Source organism: Poecilia reticulata, chromosome 18, assembly GCF_904066995.2.
Source record: "Poecilia reticulata chromosome 18, P_reticulata-male-v2, whole genome shotgun sequence".
Lineage (NCBI taxonomy): Eukaryota > Metazoa > Chordata > Actinopteri > Cyprinodontiformes > Poeciliidae > Poecilia > Poecilia reticulata.
The window spans coordinates 16,846,982-16,869,981 of NC_088847.1; the positions used below are offsets into that span (position 1 = coordinate 16,846,982).

A 23,000-nucleotide genomic window follows, 5' to 3' on the forward strand; every position below is an offset into this window, starting at 1 on the left:
CAGTTTCGCTCATTTGTTTCTTTGCAGTCACTGCAGTAAAGAAATTAGGATATCATCAAAAACATTAATTCAAGTAGTGATACTCATTTAGATTCATTGCACACACTGATGTTTTACTTCTGCTCATTTTGATGACTCACAACTAATAAAAAAAAAAAAGTCCAAGATTTAGAATATTGAATAAGATCAATTGTTTTAGTACAAAAATGCTCCGTCTAGAAAAATGATGGGGAAAACTGCTGACTTGAGTCACTGACACGCTATACAAGGAGGGCAAGTCACAAAAGGTCAAGTGTCAGGCTGACCAGCAGGTGGACACGTACAGATGATGAACCACAACCATTCAGCTAAAGTCCTCGAATATCCGAGGTCTTGAAATGCTTACAACTGCCCATTTCACCAGTGACAAATTATTTGCTAGTGAAAGCTGATTTTTAAAGTAAATATTTTAAGTTAATTAGAGAAAAACACATCTCATTAGTTTGTAAAAAAAAATAAAAAAAATTACAACCATAAAAATAAACTGCAGGCATTGGAAAACATTTGAATGACCCTAGCACCGTGAGTCTCAATTTACGTGTGATAACCTGTTGCTACCACAAGGGGGCATGAGCTGATCTTTATTGAGTTTGAAGCAACTCGGCTGCTTTTTAACCTGAACATCACAAATGTGTTAATATCATTTTAATTAAATAAATAACTTTTTATTGTGTATACAGCGGTGAACTGTTCACATTTTCTCTGCTTCATGGACGACTCTTACTTTCACAGAGTAAAAAAAAACATGTGGTCAGAAAATAATCAGTGACAAGCTGTGATAATATTTAAAACGGTGAATCCAATAAAATCAATATTGACCAAATCAATTCAACTAAACCTTGTTCTCTGTTGTGACAAAGCCTCCAACAATCAGTGGCTCACTTGTTGTTGGCTCACATCAGTAAATAAATACAAAATAATATAAGTTTTACTATTTAAACTCAAATAAAAACTGAAAAGCTCAAAGCCCTAAAAAATAAAGAAAAATATTTTACACTAAAGAAATATATATGAAGATAATTAGTTTTTAAGTTTAATACTTCAAGTTTAAAAAAATAAAGCTAAAAGTCAAATATTTAACTGTTTTAAAACAAAAACAAAAGAAATGAAAAAGATTACATCTTAAAGCCAAAATTAAATTTCTTAAATGTACCTGCGTTTATAGATAGTTTGGTGAGTCTTTTTGATTATAAATATCCAGGTTGTTGTGTGAGAGAGAAACAACAGAAATGTTGTCTAATGAAAACCAATCAGTGCATATATAATGCCCAGACAAGTAGTTTCCATCCATCAGGTTGTTACCCAGCATGCTTGGCTTTTTCCTCCATTTAGTGCCACTCAAATCCTTCACTCAGGAACCAATCACGTTGATTCAGTGTCGGCAGCCAGACGTTGCCCTGCAGGGAATGAAGGAGGGGGGGAAAAAAACCCCCAGCAAGAAACAACTTTGCAGACAACAAAGAAATAATGCATCAAATCTGAGATCACCCACCAAACTCCAGTGGTTTTTACACAGCAGATTACAAGAACAAGTCTGAAGACCTGGGATTCCCCAGAGAGCAAGTTTTCATTTAATACTGTACAGCTGACAATTGTTTTATACAATGACCATGACGCTGCCAAGAACTCCTCTACATGAAAAGATGAGTAAAAATCAAATAAAAACATGTCGATGCTTTACTTTACAAGAAATGTACATACATCATGTCAAAAAAATACATCAAAAGCAGCTTGTCCTCCCATTTCATTTTTATAAAGTTGCCGTCATCTTGCGTGATACGTGCGGTAAAATCTTGCTGCAAATAAATTTGCTGGAACCTCCAGTAAAGATATCCAAAAGACCTTTAAATATGTAGATTTCTTTTCATTTGCAATGTGGAAATTCTGCAGAAATGTCCTCAAATTAAAGTTTGGATTCCTTGGAATGTTTTTCAAAATGGAAAAAAAGAATCTCTTAAAATATGATCTTAGCAACTTTTTAAAGTTAAACTGAGTTTTTAAAAATTAGTAATAGAAGAGTTTTACACCTCCTTAGGTATAAGGAATGGCTGCTCTTCAACATGTGAATGACTTCATAAGACCTGATGTAGCCTGATATAGTTACAAGGAAAAACTATTCACCCAAACCTGCTCATATGTACAGTTAGAGCAATAACAAGCCACCAGATGTCATGTGGATGCTATACAGACAGCATGTTTGTCTTACCATCAGAAATGTAAACATGGTGTTTACATGTTTACATGGTGGTTCTGGTGTGCAGCTCAAGATGAATATCTGGGGGGGAAAAAAACCCCCAAAAAAAAACCAAGCACCTCTTTAAGCACAGCGGAGGATCTGTGATGCTGTGGGCATTTTTGTCTTCCATGGGCCTTGGAATGTTGTTAAGAGTCTAAAAGCATCTTGAACTATTTGAACTGCAAGAATGTGAGATTTAAAATTAGCGGCGGTGTACTGGCAGGAAGAATCAATGGCAGTTTTTGATATGGTCATTATGGGCCTTTGCCCAGGAGAGCATTAGAAAGAGGGCGGACGAGTACATAAAAAAAAATCTATCCTTTTTATCCGTTAGTTGTGCATTGAATAAGTTTTCTGATGTTTTCATGTAGGTGGAGTCATTCAGTGGTTCAGCAGGCAACCCTACTTGTCACTTTCCACGGGTAACTATGCCTGACTGGGAAATCTGAAGAAATTATCTCTTTGCAAACAGCAACAATCTAGTCTAGTCAAAAGTGCATGCTGAACACTTCAGTTACAGATTACAAACTCATTCAAAAACATCAGAGATGTTTAAATGATTTGAAAGCGTGACTCGCTCATCACAATAGGATTTCTTCTTTAATCATCTCTTAAAAGGTATAAAAGTTAAATAGCTGAAAAATCTTAAAACAGCTGGGCGTCTTGTACTTTTGTACAAAAGGTAGTTAGTCAACAAAAAAAAATCATCAGGAGGAATAGGATCTTTAGAGTGTGAATGTTTTCCGGCATTCTTGTTAAAGGCTGCATTTTTTGCAACGTTTTCTGCTGCGAGACTGTAAGAGAATAATTTATTTTAAGGCTTTATATACATCTTTACCAGGAGTACCAACAAATTTGTCCACATCTGTACCCATGTGCTTAAGTTATGGTCCAATTTTGACATCAATACAATCCTTGTGTTGTCTAGTTGGCAAGTAAACACGAGCAGAATTGAGATATTTTCAAATAGACTTCTCATCTAATGTCATATCTTTAAAAGGACAACTTAAAATGGTACAACTTCTTTTTTTGTTTTTTTACCCCTCTCTAAATTAAGAGTAAAATCACAGACCACACTCATCTAAGTCAGGTAAGAAACACTCTGGAACTTGGAGCGGGTGGTTCAATATTCCTAAAGCTGTGAGTCACAGTGATTTCACTTGGCAGTAAATAAAACAAGGCGGGAGATTTTAATTTTACGTGTAACTTTATTTTACCGCATTTTTAAATATTAAATTAAACCCTAGTTTGATATCTTAAAACAAAGGATGAATTCCAGAGTGTTCCCAACATGCTTGCCTATTCCTACTTGTGGCCCAACAGTAATAATGAACAAGATTTTATCTATGGTCAAAAGTCTGCATAGCACACTGTACACAGTACGAGTCCAAGTCAGTAACTGGGCCATGCTAAAGATGATGTTCCTCTCCAAAGCTCCGGCTGGCGGCCAAAAGTTAGAGAACATTCTCAAAGAGATGCATCGATCGCATGATGTTTTCATCCTGGGGATTAAAAAAAAGAAAAGAAAAGGGGAGACAATATGACGAACAACAGTGAGTTTAAGCCAACAGTAGTGAAAAATCAGGGAGTTGGGGGGGATCCAGCTTACATTTTGGCAACAGTCAATGAACTCGTCTATGGTTACCACGCCGTCTTTATTTTTATCCATCTTCTGTTAGAAAGGGAGGATAGAAAAGATGAACAAACACACCAAGGGGATTTTTCAGATGCTATAAATACAGGAAAAAAATTTAAACAAAACAAAGACACTTGCCTGGAAGAATACTTCTACATGCTGACGAGGCGTCTCCTCTTTCAGGACGGGATATGTGCATTTACCCATCATGTCGTAGATAGCCTTCATGATGTCCAGCATTTCCTGTCATGTGCATACACAAACAAAGCCCTAAAATGTTAAAGAAACAAACAAACGAAAGAACAAAACAAAAACCTGGAAGTAAAATTGAAACTAACACAAATTACTAAAAAAAGAGCCTTTTGTGGTTTTCCAAAGCAAATAAAATTTGAGCATAGAGGTTGTCAAGGTTGCCTTACTGTGGTTTTACTTTCATATGCAGCTTCTGTCAAGCTACATTTACAGCAGTGACTTATTTTTCCTCAGTGTCTGAGCCAAATGTGGGATAAATAATACATCAGTGTAATGACTTTACTTCCAGCCACCACATGCGCCATTAGCTTGAAGTGACTTTTTAGGGCTAAATGATATGAGAGGACTTTTTTTTACTCAACTTCCTGCTTCTTCCTGAGCAAATCACCACAGAAACAGTCACCTTATGAACTCGCATTCAAGTTCAAGAGGTGACGATTTCTTGCATGTTTATTGTCCTAGTTATTGATGGCAGAGTTTGGTGTTCGACGTTCAACCTGTCTGCAACTTTTGTCTGTGTTCATGGGATTTAAAGCCCAAACAACAGCTGCAAAGGAAAGGTTACAAAAAGCAGTGATGCGTCTTTTAAATCACCCTCCGTTCAACTGAAATAAACTCTCCACGTTAAAAGTATCGACAGTGACGCTGCTGAAGAACGCCCGGAGCGAAGGAGACTGTGGATTATGCAGACACTGTTCAAGGATGGGAGACATTATATAAAATTGAAGCCAATCAACAAACACTGAATCAACAGTCACAAAGTTTTATTCATGCTCGTTTAATCCCTGTGTGAATTATAGCTGCTGGCAGCAGCTTTTCATCCAGAAGCCAGATAAAGCAATCATCTGCCAGACACTTTGGTGTTTGTCCAAAAACTTCAAAACTAATGGCAATCCTCGGAGTGCTGGCTGTTAAAAGTTAATTATTTCTTTACGAGTTTTGTTTGTCTCTTGCAAAGCACTTTGAAATATACTTCTTGTGCAAAGTTGCAGACATAAATTTGAGAGTACTGACTTGTTAAATTATTAGCCTCTGCTACGGACTAAGCTGAAGGGGCGTGAACATAAATACAACCCCGGCAATCTAAGACACAGGATCTTTCTCAGCGAGGACTACGGGTCCGTTTCTGGCTTCAAGGCACTTGTTTTCAGAACAACAGTAACGTAGCGTGCCAATTTAATGACATAACAAATCTTACTGTGGAGTTTTACAGGTTACTAAACTGTTAACAATCAAACAACGTGATCTTGATTGACTGACGTCAAGTCAAATCCATTAGGACTCTAAATACAACCAAAGCTGGCAACAGTGGTTAAGAAATTAACAATATTTAGAACAGAACAAAGAACAGAATCTCTATGTAGATGAAAAAAGTCCAAAAAAACAAAGACCCTCCCAAACTTATGTTCGATATGCGTTTTCCTAAATGCTATTATGCTGGCTGAAGCATAATAAAAAAAAACTAAAAAAAAACTGGAGATGAATTAGAAACACAAAGGAATTAATATTAAAAAGTCAAAAGGTTGGAGCCACTGATTAAATCCCAGAGATTGTTTGAAACCAAGGATGTTTTGATCATTCGTTCCTGCGGTCTTCCTTTATTAAAAGAGATAATTATATCATAATGTACCTCTTTAGTGATGTATCCATCTTTATTGATGTCATAAAGGTTGAAAGCCCAAATGAGCTTTTCCTGCACTGTGCCTCGCAGCAGGATCGAAAGCCCCATCACAAAATCCTGGAACAGAAACAAGAACTGCTTACACGTGTACAAAATATCACACCAGGAAAAAAAATAAAAATAAAAACAACAACACACATCTCAGACTTAAAATCCCATGAGGTAAACAAAACCAGCCTTCATGCCTCTGCGTTTCTGCCAGCGCACACAATCCACGGTGGTTATTAATTAGAGATGAATGATGAAACAGCAAAAGTGGAGGCGCTATAAATCAAAAATACCTCATTATTCAAATGATCAGAAAGCTTATGCTCTGTGTGGGACCCCACAGGGAATCACTGCGTTTCTGCAGAACTGACCGAGCAAAAAGCAGGAGGAGGGTGAGCAGGGGGGCTTCAGTTTGGAGTGATGACAGCTCCTCTGTCCTAATAAGCAAATATCTGTCCCTCATAAATATTAATAAAATGCTGCCAGCATCTCAAGTAAACTTGGTTTGGCTGAATAAAAAATGATGGAAGAGACATTTTTGACTTGATTCTTTGGAGAAATCCATCCAACTGATGGACTTTATAATAAATTGTCAGACCCTACAATTAAGTCAAAAGTTATTTGAGTTCCACCACTACTACTTAAATAAACGCACCAAGCCAAACAATGATGCTGTCTATGAAATCAATTAGTAGTTTTGTTAACTACTAATTGATTACTTATTCTGAAAAAACAACAACAAAAAAAACACATTTTGCCCTGTCATAAAAGCAAACAAATACTTCAGATTAAGCTTTATGGTAACAAACATTCAACATCTTTTGAAGAAAAGGTTGGATGTGTGGAAAAACACCTCATGCTTCCTGCATGGTGGAGGATCTGTGATGCTATGGGCCTGATTCTCTTCAGTAGAATCCACTTAGACTGCTGAGTGTTATGCTTTTTTTTAAAAAAGTAAGTAAGACATTTTAAATTAAAGCACTTTTCCTCCACAAAACTCCATCCAAGCATGTCTGCATGTCAGGACATGTAAAGCAATGGCTGTTCAATGTGGTTTTCACCTGGTAAATTGAGTGGCCCATAAAATCTACCAATATAAGGAGGGGTAGAAGTGTCACAATCCATAAAATACATAATTTATAAATAAATATTTACATATTAGATAGTTCAGTGTTAGATAAGTGGAAAAAACCCCATCAATATTTATATAAATGTTAATACTTTATTAAAAACACAAATAATTAAAAGTGAAATTAATTGACTAGAACATGAATTCATTTGAAGTTTCAAAGGACGTTTATTTCATTCAAAGTCAGTATAAATAATTCTGATTCAACTTTCCACAGTCCATCATTAAGCAATTTGAATTGCCATTGTTGCTAATCTCATAAACCCCAACAGAAGAGCAACTCACCCGGCACTTTAAAACAGTGACTGTGACAGGTCAGGCATGGGAGATGAAATAAATTCAAGATATGAAGCAACACGAAGGTACAAAGCTGTTTTTGTTATTAGCCGTATGGGCAGTTGCCCAGGGTGGCTTTAGAAGGGGGAGTTGCACCACATACAAAACATAACTTATCTTAGCTGCAAACTTTCCACTGCTTTCATGAGTGTGTTGTCAACACAGAGTTGGTGCTCGTGTTGAGAAAATGCCTTCAGTTCAGTTCGCTACTAAGAAATGGGGAGATCAGGCATCTACTGTGGAGATGCTGTCAATCACACTCTGCACACATGGGGTGATGCTCAAGATATCTCATGTATCTTTTCTTATTTTTTTCTTTCTCCCCTGTCTGGTTTGGTTTGCCCATAACCATCTGGAATTTTTTTTTTTTAAACTATGTTTTTTTTAATGTACTATATATGTAGCCTGGGACCATTTCTGTGAGTTTATGTGATGCAGGCAAAACCAGAAAGAAATTCAGCAACAATAGAGAAATTCATTAGGTCTGAAATTCACTTCACAAGTCAAACGAAAAAGCCTCACATACAAGGCTACAGACTCATGGTGCAAAAAACAAACAAACAAAAAAAAAAGAGTATTCAAGGTGTGGTGACATTTGTTTTTGTAATATTATGAACTTGTGTTACTAGTTTTAAAGGCCAAGTTGGGGGAATTTTCCCTTTTTTTGTGAAACAGAATCTGTAGGTTTTATAATGGAGGTTGATGCTGGGGGAGAGAGAGAGAGAGGGGCTAACCCAGGGCAACGTTCCTGCAAGAACCGTCACTAAGATGGATGTAGAAAATGAATGGTCACAATAGAAACCCAGAGTGATGTCCTGTTGGTAGACGGGAGCTGCAAAAACTCTGAACAGGGGGAAACGAAGTGTGGCGGCGGCGATTCTGTAAAAACTTCTCAGAATATTACAAGTCTATGGTACAAGTTGATATTTGTAATTTTTATTTATTTTTTTGTCACATCTACTAGGGGTGCTAATTAATATAGAGGGAAGGGAATTCTTTACTGTGAGGATATTGCCCTAACTAGTTCTTATTTTTCGCTAGACTGCGTTATTCTTTCCGGCACCTTGCTCACCTCAAAGCTCACAGAGCCATTGTGATCCGTGTCAAACGCGTTGAACAGGAAATGTGCGTACGTCGAAGCATCTACAAAGAGGAACAAAAGTACACAAAATCAAAAATCATTCGTGACCAATTACAGCCCATCTGACATCAAAAGTAGCACCTTCTGATAACAAGAAAATAGTTCAAAGCCTTATTATTACTTTCTTTAGTAGTTATCTGTGCAGCTTCAAAGAAAAGAAGCAGCTCTTGTAGAGAGAAGAAGAAAACACAGATATCTTGGAGCTGAGAGTTTTCTCCTGGTTTCCTGTGTGGGGGAGCTCATGTGTTTACTGCTCTGCCTGTCTGAGTGCATGAATCAAAGCCTCCTAATGCTTCCTCTATTTTTCCTGGAGTTGGGAACAATAATGATGAAAGCTGAAGGCTGCACAAGTAAAAATATAATCTCAATTTGTTTTTTTGTTTTTAAAGCATTTGCTTTGGTTAGAATTTAAGTACACTGGACTTGATGAGACAAATGGACTTGGAAACGAGGCGTAGTGACGTCCTACTCCGTACCTCCTTGTGGAAAAAACTGTGCGTAGATATCTTTAAAGGTTTCTTCATTGACGACGCCACTTGGACACTCCTGAAAGACAGGGCGAGTTAACAAAGATCATTTCCCAGTCGTAAAGACTCTTTTCTAGTTTGAAACTTTGCTTAAACACGCCAATTCTAAACACACTCGCACTGAATTAAACAACCTCCTCTGAACGGGAAAGTTTTGATTTTTTTTTTTTCCATCTCTTTTCTTCTTTCTGTGACTCTTTGTGCAGGCCATAATCCCAACCCTAGACCGGTGGCATTCAACTGCACACTCTCCACACCTCAGCAGAGATTTTATCTAGAGCCTTTTAAAGCCACCCACCTTTACCAGTGGCATTCACTGAAAAGACATTTATGTAACGCCTCCAAGAAAGACACTTTTGTGCCATTTTAGAGAACCAAAGATATTGCAGATGACCTTGGTCAGAAGCAGAGCGCTGATGAAGAAAGTTCGTCTCTGCAGGCTCGGCTTGGCTCTCTTGCTGCAAATCTGCAGCGCACTGAATGTTTAAGATGGAAGGAACTGAAACGGAGAGAACAAGGTCAACGCTCTGAATATAACTTGAGATTTTTCAGAGTGGGAACCATTTTTTTCTGTTTTTGAAATAAGCAAAACGGAGGTCGTAGCTGTAAACTAAACAGCAGCACAGATCGCTGATGGAAGAGTTGCTGCCATGTGATTGGCTGATTCACAGCTGTCATTAAAAAACTGTACGGATATACTTTAAAAAGTAGTAAGCAATTATACACAACATCTGGATGCAGGTTGACAATTTGTTAGTTGACAATTTTGTGAATTAAAACAAGTCCCAATAGCTCTGCAGGAAAATCAACCAACACAAATGATTTTTAATCATCTTTTTCTCCAAAGCAAATAAAACATTGGGTTTTTGTAAAAACACCTTTGATTGGTGTCTAGTTTGAAGGCAAAATTAGATGCAAAACATTTAAATCAGTGGGTTATCACTGTGAAGAGCAGGGTTTTGTCATTGGCTGACATTCTGTATGGATGAAGATAAACTGGAGATTCATAAAGACCACAAGAACAAAAGTAGCTGAAAAACAACAAAAAAACAAAACAACAAAGTTTGGATTCAACTACTTGGCTGGAAGGTTCGGTACAAGCTGGAAAATGTGAATCTCTTCTCACTAGAAGGTACGTCTAATTCCTTTCTCACAGTAGCAAATAATTGTGTTCATATTTCACCGTTAGAGAACCCTGAGCCACAATAGTGCGACTGTCGAGGCTAAAAGGAGAAAAACGCTGCTGCTCTGTTCAGTCTGCTAAACATTAGATTCAACAAACAAGTCAGAAAGCTGCCAGGAAAACATTTTTCTGTGAACAACCGAGACCAAAATAGAAAGCTTTAAGGAATCCTAAAGTTTGGAAGAAGATTAGACTGCATTCCAGCAAACACAGGGACATCTGTCTGTAAGCTAAATGTCACAAAAGAACCAGGAAGGAAGGCAAAAACCTACCTCTGCTAACAAGGAGAATGAAGTTAATATTTTAGACTGACAAAAAAAAAAAAAGAAAGAAACAGTCGATTGTCTGAAAACCTGAAGTGACAAGAAGCCAGACCTCCTTGTCACTTTTAAAAGCTGATAAGAAGATCTGGCTGCTTGAAAGAACAATATAAATCAAAGATGACAGATGACTCAACACTTCTGAGATTTTCCAACTATAAAGCAATGTTGCTGTGGCTGAAATGAGTGTAAAAAAATATAAGAAAATCTTTGAGTACAAGAAATTTTTATTTAACCCCCCCTGCTATCAATTATCAGCTATGGTCATCAAATTTAGGAAAAAAGATGAAGAAATGAAGAAAGTAAAGATAAAACATTGTAGATCTGCTTTAAACAAGTGTTTTGTGTTTGGAATCTCAGAGAATAAGAGGAAGTTCTCTGCACAATTCCTCTGAGACTCTTTTGTGTCTAACCCACACCTAACCCACTTTTAGAGAGAGGATTTATTTATTTATTTTGGTAAGACAGAAGTCAGGGAAACAAGGGAAAGACAAGTCAACCTTAATATTTTCCATCAGACAGCAAACTGAGACATTCATTTATCTGGCCATTTTCAATGAAGTCCCTTACAGATATCTTCTATATTTGCTTTTGAAGATATTTGCTTTACTCTGTTTTATAAACAGAGTAAAAGCAAAATGCAGTTTTTCAAATGATGTTTTCATGTACTGGGGTAAAAAATGACACCCGCAACACAATTTTTAGAATACATTTCACTAGCCAGCCTAAAGACTGATTACAGACATCCTTTAAACAGAACTTCTCTGACAGCTGGAAGTGGGATTAAAAACTCAAAAAGCAAATGAGGAACATAGTTACTAACATCTATCAGTCTGAAAAGTGTTTCAAATGCATTTCCAGGAGCATCGAGATTCAAGTGGACGAGAGTGGGCGCCATAGTCAACATGATAGGGAAAATATGAAACAGTGGTTGAATTTTCCATGAGACAATAAATACTTAAAGGAAGCCTCAACGACTCATGCAGGAGGTCCTAAAGAATTACAGGCCTCATTAACAGTGACTCAGTTCATCTCACTGTTCACGATTCAAACAAACAAAACAACAACTACAAAAAAACGCAGGCATGGCAAAAACTGTATTTAACCGCAGCTGATGATGGAGAGAACACAAAAGCGCGGCTCACATTTGCAAAAAATTATCTAGCTGATCTTCAAGACTTTTAGGATATAATTCTGTGGACTGAACAGACAAAAGTTGAATTTTCTGGAAAGTGTGTGTCCCATTCCAACAGGCGTAAAAAAATAAGGATATATTCTCCTAAAGGAAAATATATCCTTAAGTTCAAATTTACTTAGGTCATGCAGCAGGATAAGAATTATCAGAAAGTTCACCTCTAAATTGCTTAAAACACAGTGAAGATTTTGTATTGGCCTTCAAGTAGCAGTTTCTGTTTAAAAACATCTAATATGACTGAACTAAAATCGTCCACAGTGATATAAAAAGATCATAAATGCTTTATAACACATGGGCAAGTTGATGGCAGAAGGGCGATTAGGCTGCTTTAATATTACCCCGGTTAGTTTGAATCACTCTATTTCTCTTCATAACTGAAATCATATCTATTTTCAATATTAACTCAGGCCATCATTGAGGTTAAAGTTCGATTTATGACATTAAACACTTAGGAATGATTTAAAAACTCAGCAAAGCAGAAGGAAATTGCCACATAGGAATTTCTCCTCAATCTGATTCAGTCAGAAATTATGTTACTCAACTTTAAAAAAGGCTTGGATCTGGACAGCTCAGAACTTACATTTATTTTGACCATGATGAAATCACACGCATGAACAAGGAATGCAAACGACACACATTTTTGTACTACAACAAAATATGTGCAAGGAACTTATGAACTCCTACGCCATCAACTCATACAATATTTTCAGATGGACCCTCATTACTAAATCAAATAATAATAATAAAAAAGCATCTAGACTTTGCCTTTCAATTATAACATAATTTGTATAACTTGAGGATATTGAGGATAAAAAAAGAAAAAGAGCATCTTGTATTTTGTTCAGAGCATAGTTTCCTATTGGCCAAACGTGAATGAATATTAATAGAGATGATGGGATGTTTACCCGCACAGTTTAACCTCACTTCAACGAGCACTTTAGATTACAGCCTACCACACCATTAGCACGCTAATGTATCTCTTGCTCTGGGTCCGCTGCTTCCTCTGAAATGTGTGGCTCTTTGTGACAGACATTTTGGGAACCTGAAGGTCAGCAATCAGAGTGATGCTTTACCGAACAACACCGATAACATAATTCATCAGCGGTTACATTTTGTATTTTTATTCTCGCGACGACGCTCGTCGGAAAGGCAATTTATCAACCGAGTGCTGCCCGCTGGTCATCCAGCTATGATTCAGTGCTCTTGCAATTCAATTTGAGATCAACGGTAATAGCTACATCATCAAGATTGGCTACATCAGGATAGCAATGTTCTCATGGCCATGTTTTGAATGTTTTTTTAAAAATTTGTAATCATAAATGTAACCATAAACCAAGAACGAACAAGAAATGACGATGTAATTCATTTAGTTTGCTCATATCTCATTGAGATTGTCAGCGATTTCGAGGGACTCAAAAAAATGTATCTGTATTGGTTTGGCACGCTTGTCTTCCGTGATGAGCAAATCACAAACACAATCTCTGATAGACGAAACTGACCAGGCGTGACATCTGGGAGCGAAATCACGCTGTGAACGGAGACATCAGGAACAATGCGACACAAACAGAGAGCTCTTAGTCAAGTGCTTTGAACCGGTGACCTCAGATGATCTCCAGGAGCTGAGGTCAGAATCAGAGGGCTTGTTTTGTTCCCCGTTAGGCTCATTTCTGAAGCTCTGAGCGGCCTCTTCATAAAGTCACCCATCAAAATAAACAACCTCCGTCTGCCACCTGCGTCGGAGCCGTTCGATTTGCCTTCGAATCTCCGGACAACAAGGACAGAGGGGCCAAACTTCTCATCATGGGAAGCCGGCCAGCTTCTATTAGTCTGCTGCCCTTAAAAGCTCTCCTTCACTCTGCCAATGACACCAGAACAAGACAAAGTGGAGCTGTTTGTCTCCAGGGGCTCGACGAGGGAGAGGGATGAAAAACATTCAGCAGCAGTAATCCGAGCGCCGTCACCATTTGCTTCTTTACAAATTAGACTTTTGCTCCAGCATAATGTAATTATACAAGAGGGATAAACGATGCATAAACAGCATTAAAGAATATTTGTACAAACTATGAAGTTTAAGTGGGAAAGAAAAGCCTGAGAGAGACCGATAATGCCAAGTTTACCATCCTTTGGAGGAAAGCATCAGTAGATTGGCTTCATCACTGTTGCTCTTAAAGGTATACGCACCAGCTATGCAGAGTATTAGAGCAGCTTCGAGGCAGGCTGAGTAATTTCTTTTTAATACTTTGAAATATCTTTTTTTTCATATTTTCTCTCTTTACATGAGCTGGGCTAAAGCTCTATATTCACATCTGACAAATATTTAGAATCATTGACATCTTCTAGATGTGTCCCTGGTCCATCACACCTGAATCAGACGGCTGAATTACCTCCTCAGCATGCAGTCAAGTTCTCCAGAGTCTTGCTAATGACCTAATTATTTGATTCAAGTGTGTTCAAGCGAAAGGACATCTGAATAGATCTCAGGACAACGGCCCTCGAGGACTGGAGTTTGACACCTGTGATATGACGGAAGAGACGAAAGTAAATCACAGAGTCCAAGTTGCTTGAAATGAAAGTTTCCACATCACCTGCTGATGTTGGTTCACTGTGTTTTATAAAGTTAGAAATCAATGGAAGCTTAGAGATTTTACGGTTCCCTGATGACAAGCTTTATGAAGATGCTAAATTCAACTTCACACTGCCAGAAGTAACCACACCTGGTTTATCGACCATCTCATGGATGTATTAGAGCAGCCATAACCCTCACTTGACCTGAACCGAATAGATTATCTATGGAGTATTGGCAAGAGGGATGAAAGACACCAGAGCAAGTAACTCAGATAAACAGTTTTAAAGAAACCTGGAATTGCAGAACACTTCAGAAGGACAACAGGCTGATCTGTTCGTTTAAAAAAACAGCCAAGAGTGAATGTATTCGGTGCTGTACATGGGCATTCTGTTCAATAGGCTGGCATTTCAAATCTAATTGGGTCTATAGACCCAAAAAGTTGTAAAGTTGCCCTTTTTCAATTATTCTTTTAACGTTTATTTATCTGCTGGTTCTGTCAGAAACTAAAGTGATCAATAGAAATATGCTGTGACAAATGAAGAGCAATGATAAAAGTAAAGTTATTTAAAAATAGATCAATGCTAAAAGCACATTTTTCATCTCCTAACTAATGGGATAGGGAATAGTCCTTCCTATACTCACCCAGACTTGGGAAATGATCAAAAGTAATTCCAATGTTTCTCCGTGTTTCAAAGACTGCAGGGATCCTGAAACTCTAACCTGGATTGATAATAAGTAATCTGAACTAATTATCCAAAATACAGTTAATAATAAAAAGAAACTTTAAAATCCTCAGGTAAGTGCACAATTTGGCTTTTATAACAATCGATGTAAAATGAAAAGAAAGCAGCAAAGAAAATTAGGTATGTTAGTTTAGGGGACTTGAGAGGAAATCCTCCAGTCAACCTCTGCAGTGGAGCTTGTGAAAGAATAAATCAATAAAAAAAAAAAATCAAAGACAGGCAAATGTTTTAGATATGTCAGAGAGAGGGGAGATGAAAGACACACTGTACATAATATATATATATATATATATATATATATATATATATATATATATATATAACATAGCTCCACAGTGGGTTTATCACTTACATTCTTGAAGCCGCGGTAAAGGATCTGGAGCTCCTTCCGGGAGAAGCGTGTCTGTGCCTCGAGCTGCTCCAGGCCCTCGGGGCGATGACGGACTGCAGAGAGTTCCAGCTCATCTTCAACGCTGTCTGAAAGGGAGAAGGAGCCATCGGTCAAACTAGACCAGACCCTCACTGGAATAAATCTACAACCAGGAATGCAAACACACAGCACTCTGCAAAAATTAATGACCTAAAAAGTTTTACATTTTAACAACAACTCAATCCAGTGTTTTCCATAGACCAACAAAAGGTGATGCGTGCACGTGAACTGAAAAGAAAATGAAATGCTTTCATTTGTATTCGACCCCGACCTTCCACCCCCGATCTGATGGGCACAAATTAAATTTAAGCTCAACCTAAAAGTCGCCTACTTTGTTAACAGAGTTCAAGTGTTTAATGTAATCTCTGTCTGAATTCAGTTGTTCTGTGAAGGCCTCAGGTGTTTAAGAGAACATCGGTAAACAAACATCATGAAGATCAAGGGTCAGAATACATTTGTCATTCATTTTAAAACCACAGATGGGATATGAAAGGCCTATAAAATCCAGTTGAGATTAGAAATAGAAACATTTTAACTACATAAAAAAAATAATGAAGCATAGAGGTGGCAGCATCATGCTAAGGCAATTATTTTCCTTAATAGAGTAGGGAAGTTGGTCAGAGCTGATGGGGAGATGAATACAGATCAATCATGGAAGAAAATCTTTAATAGGCTGTTAAAGGCGTTAAGATGACCTAGTCAAAGTACAGATCCAAATCCAAGTGACAATGTGATTGAACTTAATTTTGTTCAAATAAACCGGCATAAAAAGGTTTGTAGATGTTAGAAACTACCAAAGTATATGTAGCAACGGTTTTAGCAACATTTGACGACCAGGGGTTGAACGCAAATGAACAATTTACATTTTTTTATTTAGACAAACATTTTCATCCCATTTCAAGAACGTGAAGAAAGTTCTAGAGGTACTAAAACCAATACAATTCAAGGCACTGTAACTTTTCAAAACTACAATATTGAGGATAAACATTTAGCCCTAAAATGCTACACATCTGATAAAACACCTTCTGGTAGTCTGTTGTACCTTATTATACCACGTTTCTCATCTAGGCTTTAATAAAAACCAAACAAAACACTCCTTTATTCTCTAAAACAAATATGATATCAGAAGTAATTAGTGTAGTTGAGACCCCCGAACACAAGTCAGCGTGGCAGAGAGCCTCTGGATGAGAGTGCACAGTAATAAACCCCGAGGAATGCTTTAATGGGCTTATTATGATGGCAGACGCTGTCTGGGCACTGTCACTGCGCTGCAGCGTCCTCGCAGCGCTGCGCTCCACTCTCATACACCTGAAGTGTGACATCCTGTCTAAGTGCCTCATTAGCATCAAAGAGTTTTGCTGCACCCAACAATAAAAGGCCAAATATTCCAGCAGACCACATTTCACCTGTTGCTGTGGAGCAAACGCGGTGCTGTCACAGGTGATGTTTTCCCTAAACCTGGTCAAGCTGAAAAGGAAAAAAAAACAAAACAGATGGCACCTATGACATTTTGAACATTCAAGCGCTATTTTTATGTTTGGAAATAAATCTGCAAACATTTCTCAGTGAATTGGTGAAAGGCAGATAATAAAGCCTGAAGGCCACAAGGAGAAAAAAAAAAAAAAGCCCTATAAAAATCATCATAGAGAGGAAGAGCCACTTGCTTTGATTGCAGGAGGATGGCTTTTTGCTTGTGGAGCACGGAAAGAGCCTCATGAGTCGAGCTCTCACCCCTCGCTTGTGGACAATCTGAGGGTAACCTGGGAAATACAGCATCATCTCTTGTGGTTACCCAGGCAACAGCCTCAGGTACATTTTGCTACATGAAGCTGGGCATGCAGAAGATGACAGGTGCCTTAATGCTCAAGGAGACAAAATTGGCCTGTCTGGTTTTTCAGGACAACACCACAAGTATTGTGCACAGTATTAAGGTTGCAGCTGGTGGCCTAAAGACAGGGCAGAAGAGCAGCACTGACAATAGCTGGTTTTAAATAAAACTGGTGACTAGTGAGTTTGTTGGTCTTACTACAGCTAAGCTGCAAATTGAAGCTAGCAAGAGAGAGAGAGAGAGAGAGAGAGAGAGAGAGAGAGAGAGAGAGAGAGAGAGAGAGAGAGAGAGAGAGACTGTACTGGCTGCTGCAGCTGACTGTCAGTGTGCTAAAACGTGACTCGTTAAACTTTAGATGCATTAAATTTGTGAAGTATATCATATCAAGTTGTCCAGGAATTGCTCCAGTTTCTCAGACGTCCAACATGTAAGATTTTCTTTTCCTGAAATTCTGATTTACTTTTACACAAAAAGCTCAACTTTTATTTTGTCATTCCACAAAATATTTTCCTAAAAGTCTCCAACATGTTTTTGGTCAAACTGAGACCTTGAAGGCTATAGATTTATTTTATTTTATTTTTTTCCCCATTTATGAGTAAGAGCTCAGCGGTTCTCTGGAGTCTTAAAGCTTTAGAAATGGCTTTTTTTCCCCTCCCCCTTTTCAATCTGATAAATATAAAATGTTCCTCATCTGTTCTTGAACTTGTTAAGATCGGTGCTTAAAGTGATTTTTGAGATCTTTTAGGTTTTGCCATCTCTGGGTTACATACTGTAATTCAAACGCAAGGATCACTGTGCTGAAGTTGTTCACATCTGGCCATTAGAACCAAGAGATATTAGTACATAAATATTTAAAATACATAGCATCCAAGTATTCAAACTGAAATCGTACACCTCTCACGCTCGGCACCATGTTGTCAGTTTAAGTAACGTCTCTGTTTAAAAGTTAACACCACCATTTCCCCTTCTACTCCGAGCCATTCTTAAAGATTTAGTGCGACTCTAATGGCACCTGTGGGTGCTCAGATAAGGCCTCCGGTACTTCAAACTGTTTCTCAATCATTTGATGATTGGAGAAGACAAGGGCGGAGGGCACAGCGTGTTTGTGGCTAGTCAACACGACGCCAGGAGCGCCGATAAACCTCTGCAAACCTTAGCTATAAAGGGGTGTCGCAGAAACAATTACCTCACAGAGTAGAGGCAGTGAAAATTGTCTCATAAATCTGCAGTCTGGCCTGGCGACATCGTGGAGGTTCCAGGGAAAAGGGGAAAACTTGTCAGGAGAAAAATGACACGTGGAAAGGTGAAATAAATCAATCTAGACTTTATATGATTCCTTTGTCATTATGCTAAGTCGATTTGTAAAACCGCAAAGGCTACTTTGGCTGACTATAATATAAACTTGACCAGACTGGCTTCTCATTCCAACACAGCTAGACTTTGCAGGTCCTGCTCAGTGTGTCCGCGGAGCAAAAGCAGAATCGGGACTGGCACAGTCTTCATAATGATGAACAGAGCTGTTAAAAAACAAACCTCCACCTTGAAAGATAGTCGTTTTACTTCAGTTGAAGGTTGCTTCACAGCACAGTAAATGACAGCACAGCAACTCCAAAGCTCAGTGGATGAAACTCATAGGTTCCCGTTACCTCGCCGCCAGCTTTCCTTCCTAACCTGATTGGAGAGGACACGTCTCAGTGCCTTCACCGAGACTGAACTGGACAGATGTTCATTTTATAACAGAGACATATTAGTCTTGACAGCTGGCTGGCTGTATTCAGAAGCATTAGGTTACTACAAAGGGACATCCGTTCAAATTTAGAGCTCAAGGACAATGTGGCAGGGTTGGAGATCAGGAGAGTCTGCAAAACAATGAGGCTAGAAGAAAAATGTTGCACAGAAAGTTGCTCCTAAAAAACACTAAAATCAGGGCGATTGATAAAAAGCCAAACCAATGCCAGGGACACTGTGTTTTATGAACTGGTCCTGACAGAATCCCCAAAAACCCAGCCTTTTTAAAAACATCATACTGACAGGTTGTTCAAAACTACAACACTCTTTGCTGTATAAGTTTCTACTGAGAGAGGATGATTCGAAGTTAGCCATTTTTAGTGTCACAAGTTAGACATCTGCAGCAGAAGAGAGTAAGAAGTAGATCTGGAGTCTTCAACACCGAGTCTGCACCCAGGAGATGCTGTTGAGAGACAGGAAGAGCCCAAATCTCCTAAATTTATAACTCCGGTCTTACACGTCTTGTCACTTTTTGTCGTAAATGTCTGACTTTACAATCCGTTTATTTTTTAGTGGTCTTTATTAAATAGCAAACTTACAAGGAGCGGGGAGGAACCAAGAAGGGAAACAAAGTCTTACAGCCTCTCCACATTGGGGAATGTGGCCTCTGAAAATAAGCACACGTTTATTTTGGATGTGTGCTCATTTCTGACTTTACAGAATTTCCAACTTATTTTTGGAAATTACATGAAATGAATCTCAAAACTTCTCAGTTTCTAGCAGGAAATGTTTACCATTTTTCTTCTTCTATCTTCTTCTATCTTGTCATCCATTGGTAAGTGAGTTAAACAAAATATCATAAAGCTAATGAAAATCACGTAATTACAAATGAAGCCTTTAGTTGCCTTTGAATTCAACTTTACTCCAACATAACAATGGATTGAGAATTTGACAAATGCCAGGCCTTAAATGGATCAGGTTATTATCTGGGGCAAAATCTTAGACCAAGTAATCTCTGCTTCAAAGATGTATTTAGTTTTGTTATAAAATGACAAATCTTAAACTGAACAAAAAATTGAGAAGTAATTTGAAAAACACAACTTTTAGCTCTAGTAGATAAATCCGCATTTGCCAAAATCCTTATGAGCAGGTTAGAAGTTGGAGTAGACCTACATAAATTTGACTGGTGCATCTCTAAGGACTGATGGGTGGAGAGAAATGAAGCCCAAGTTCAGTCACTCAGGAGTTGATAAAGGGAATCATGAGAGCAGATAAACAGTGCTGGTCGTCTAAAGCTTGTTTGTTTTACCGAGAAGCATCTGACAAAGTGTGTGCGCTAATGTAGAATCGCTGTACCCTGATACTCTTTCCATTTCGATGCAAAATGGCACAGAAAGGTGTTGTTGTCCTGAAGAATCCGTGTGAAGGGTGAGCAGATTCTGCAAACTCTAAACATATTTTAATTATTTAGTTGTGAACCGCAAACAAATATCATCATGCTGTACTTTTGCCTTCCCTGAAAGAAAACAAAAAAGCTGATCGTTGGACCTTTTTGAGTGGCGGCTCTTTAATTGGACACTTTAGCAGAATATGCAGCTCATCGAATTTATAATTCACAGCCACCTCTAAGCAACAACGCTGCCCCAGCCGTTCTGCCATGCAGCGCTGCGAGAGAATGAGGCTGCAAGAGCCCCACGAGGGTCTTAAACAAAGAAAAATCTCTCAGCAAAATCTAATTACCATGGGACAGTGTAACTAGCTTTCTGGTCTATAGCCATAAAGCAGTCTGCCACCTGGCGTCGTCTTCTCCACCAAGCCAACAGAACTGCCTTAAAACCTAAAAAAATTGGCATTAAGAACTTTTCCCCCTCTCTCTCCCCATCCCGGCCGAGTTACTCTCTAGAGCTTCATAAATCAGCTCTCAAAGGTAAGGTCGAGCTGGAGGGTAAAACCTTACAAGCCTTATATCAATGTCACAACCCCCCCTCTGAAAGGAGTGGCTTTTAAATAATACATACATTTACATCAAGCGCAAACTGGAATTATTCAAAAAGCTCCTTAAAAATCAATAAATCTTGGATCGGTTCTTGCGTCGACGTCCACGTCTTGATGACCGGTGCTGCTGAGCTTGTAGCTTCGGCTTGAGATTTAAACCTCTTTTTTTTCTCTTGAATGTATTAATACTGAGCGCAGCAGAAAAAGGATGCATGAGCTCAGTAAGTACAATGGCCTCGGTTCAGCCCGGGGCTCGAATCACATTCACCGAATGGACCGTTGACCAGAATGAACCATTGACCAACAGAGAGCTGTTCGTCTACTTTCATTTCAAGTCTGGAATGAGGTACATGTTCAATCATTTTAATAATAGGTACGATAAGCACGGGAGTGGTCTTTAATGCAGAACAGAGGAGAGTTGAAGTCGTAAAAAAGTTTCCTTTCCTTGTTACAAGTTAAAATGTTAAGTCTCTATCATTTGACATTTCTGGACATGAGCAGTGTCATTATGAGGTGTTTGCTTTACATGAATATAAAACTTACTCGTAATATTGTGACGCTGACGCTACATACGTAGGTGATGTTAAAATCAATTAAGATCTGAGGAGATTTAACAGTAAGTCTCCAGCTACAATGTCATATTTTAATTAGAGTTGTGTCGCAAGAAACTGAAGGAGGGAATCGGTTTTCTGACATTTACGCAGCAAAAAGCTGCGAGCCCTTGATATGCTCCTGATGGCACCTCATCCCACCGACGCTGACAAACCGATCTAATCTCAACCTGGGCTCACTCCTAATATAGCCGGTTCTGAGTTCTGGCAGTGAATCACAGAGAAGTAACCAGCTGAGGTTATCGGCCTCATCACAGCACGCTGGCGCTCATTTCCATTTAAGGGTGAAATAAGAAAACAGAGTATTAGATAGGTGATGAATAGGCTGATTGTAATGGCGGTTCAGCTGTCCTAGATGGGTTCAGGACTTAAATGTGTCAAGACGCAATAAATTTTGTTTTGTGCTACCCTGATGTTTTCACTTCCTTTAGGCACTTCACAGACCACAGTCGTCATCCAAGAGTTTTTTAATCAGGCTTTGGGAATCTTTGGCACAAATCATCTCTCAGCTTCTTTCTAGGACTCCAGATTACAAGCACTGGCAGCCAAAAATGTCTTTGCGATACACTGCAGTAAGTGAAAACTTCCTAAAGAACCTCACTTCTGACAGTGTCAGCTGAACTCGTTATAACATAATATTATTAATATTGAATATTACTAGGCAGTGATTTATCTTTAATGCAAGAAAAATATTTTTCAACAAGGTATATTTTATATTTAGGCCCAAAAACATACCAGCTTCATGCATGTACAATTAATTTACAGCATGATTCGGATGAAGCTCTGATTGCAGCTGGGAGGGACTGCTCAGAGCAGAGTTGGCTGCCAGTGAGTGCTTTTGGACGTCACTTTTGAAAAGGCTGCAATTTTTGTAAGCAGCTTAACTTCTGAACAATTGTTTTCCTTGCTGCTTCCCCAACCCCCAACTTTAGGAACTACAACAACTTTAACAACTGGTGAATAATCAGATCCAAGTAATCAGATTACTAGTTGAGGCATGCAAAAAAGCTGGTCTCATTGCTGAAATGCCAAAATTATATAAATATATTTTTGCTTCTTACCAAGAGTATATATTAATTATTGGTATATGATCTTCATTAATGTGTAAATATTTTTTTTTCAAGAGTGATATGCTGTTTACAACTATTTTAACGATGTCTGTCTAATTTCCTATCAGAAATAAACGTCTTGAATAAAAAAAACATAGTTTTAGTTTGCAGGGATAGGAATAATTTTAATTTAGATGTTCCTGTCTGGGACTATTGAGGCAATCTGCTACAGTAGCCATTTTCAGCTCTATTTTGAGAAAGAAAAAAAACAAAACTTAAAAACTCAATTTGCCTTAAAAAAATGTTCTTTGATTAATATATCAAGTACTTTATCTAAATAGTTCTCAATCAGGTACAAAAGTCAATATTTTAGCTTCTTCCTTTTTC

At 38.2% G+C, this 23,000-nt stretch overlaps 1 protein-coding gene across 8 annotated transcripts in view; it reads right to left on the minus strand.

The window, feature by feature from the left end:
• Positions 1-1,587: 1,587 nt before the first annotated feature.
• kcnip4a (potassium voltage-gated channel interacting protein 4a) overlaps positions 1,588-23,000 on the minus strand; it is a 138,854-nt gene continuing 117,441 nt past the window's right edge. For 7 of the 8 annotated variants that reach the window (XM_008435804.3, XM_008435800.3, XM_008435803.3 and 4 more), the window contains 7 exons: positions 15,325-15,449; positions 8,915-8,984; positions 8,370-8,440; positions 5,794-5,901; positions 4,050-4,154; positions 3,885-3,947; positions 1,588-3,777 (listed from right to left, as the gene is read on the minus strand). In XM_008435804.3, the coding sequence (XP_008434026.1) occupies positions 3,730-3,777; positions 3,885-3,947; positions 4,050-4,154; positions 5,794-5,901; positions 8,370-8,440; positions 8,915-8,984; positions 15,325-15,449 (590 nt within the window). In that variant the 3' untranslated portion in view covers positions 1,588-3,729. Of the gene's footprint in view, positions 3,778-3,884; positions 3,948-4,049; positions 4,155-5,793; positions 5,902-8,369; positions 8,441-8,914; positions 8,985-15,324; positions 15,450-17,066; positions 17,163-23,000 lie in introns of all 8 variants that reach the window. The other variant, XM_008435799.3, reaches the window with a different exon arrangement.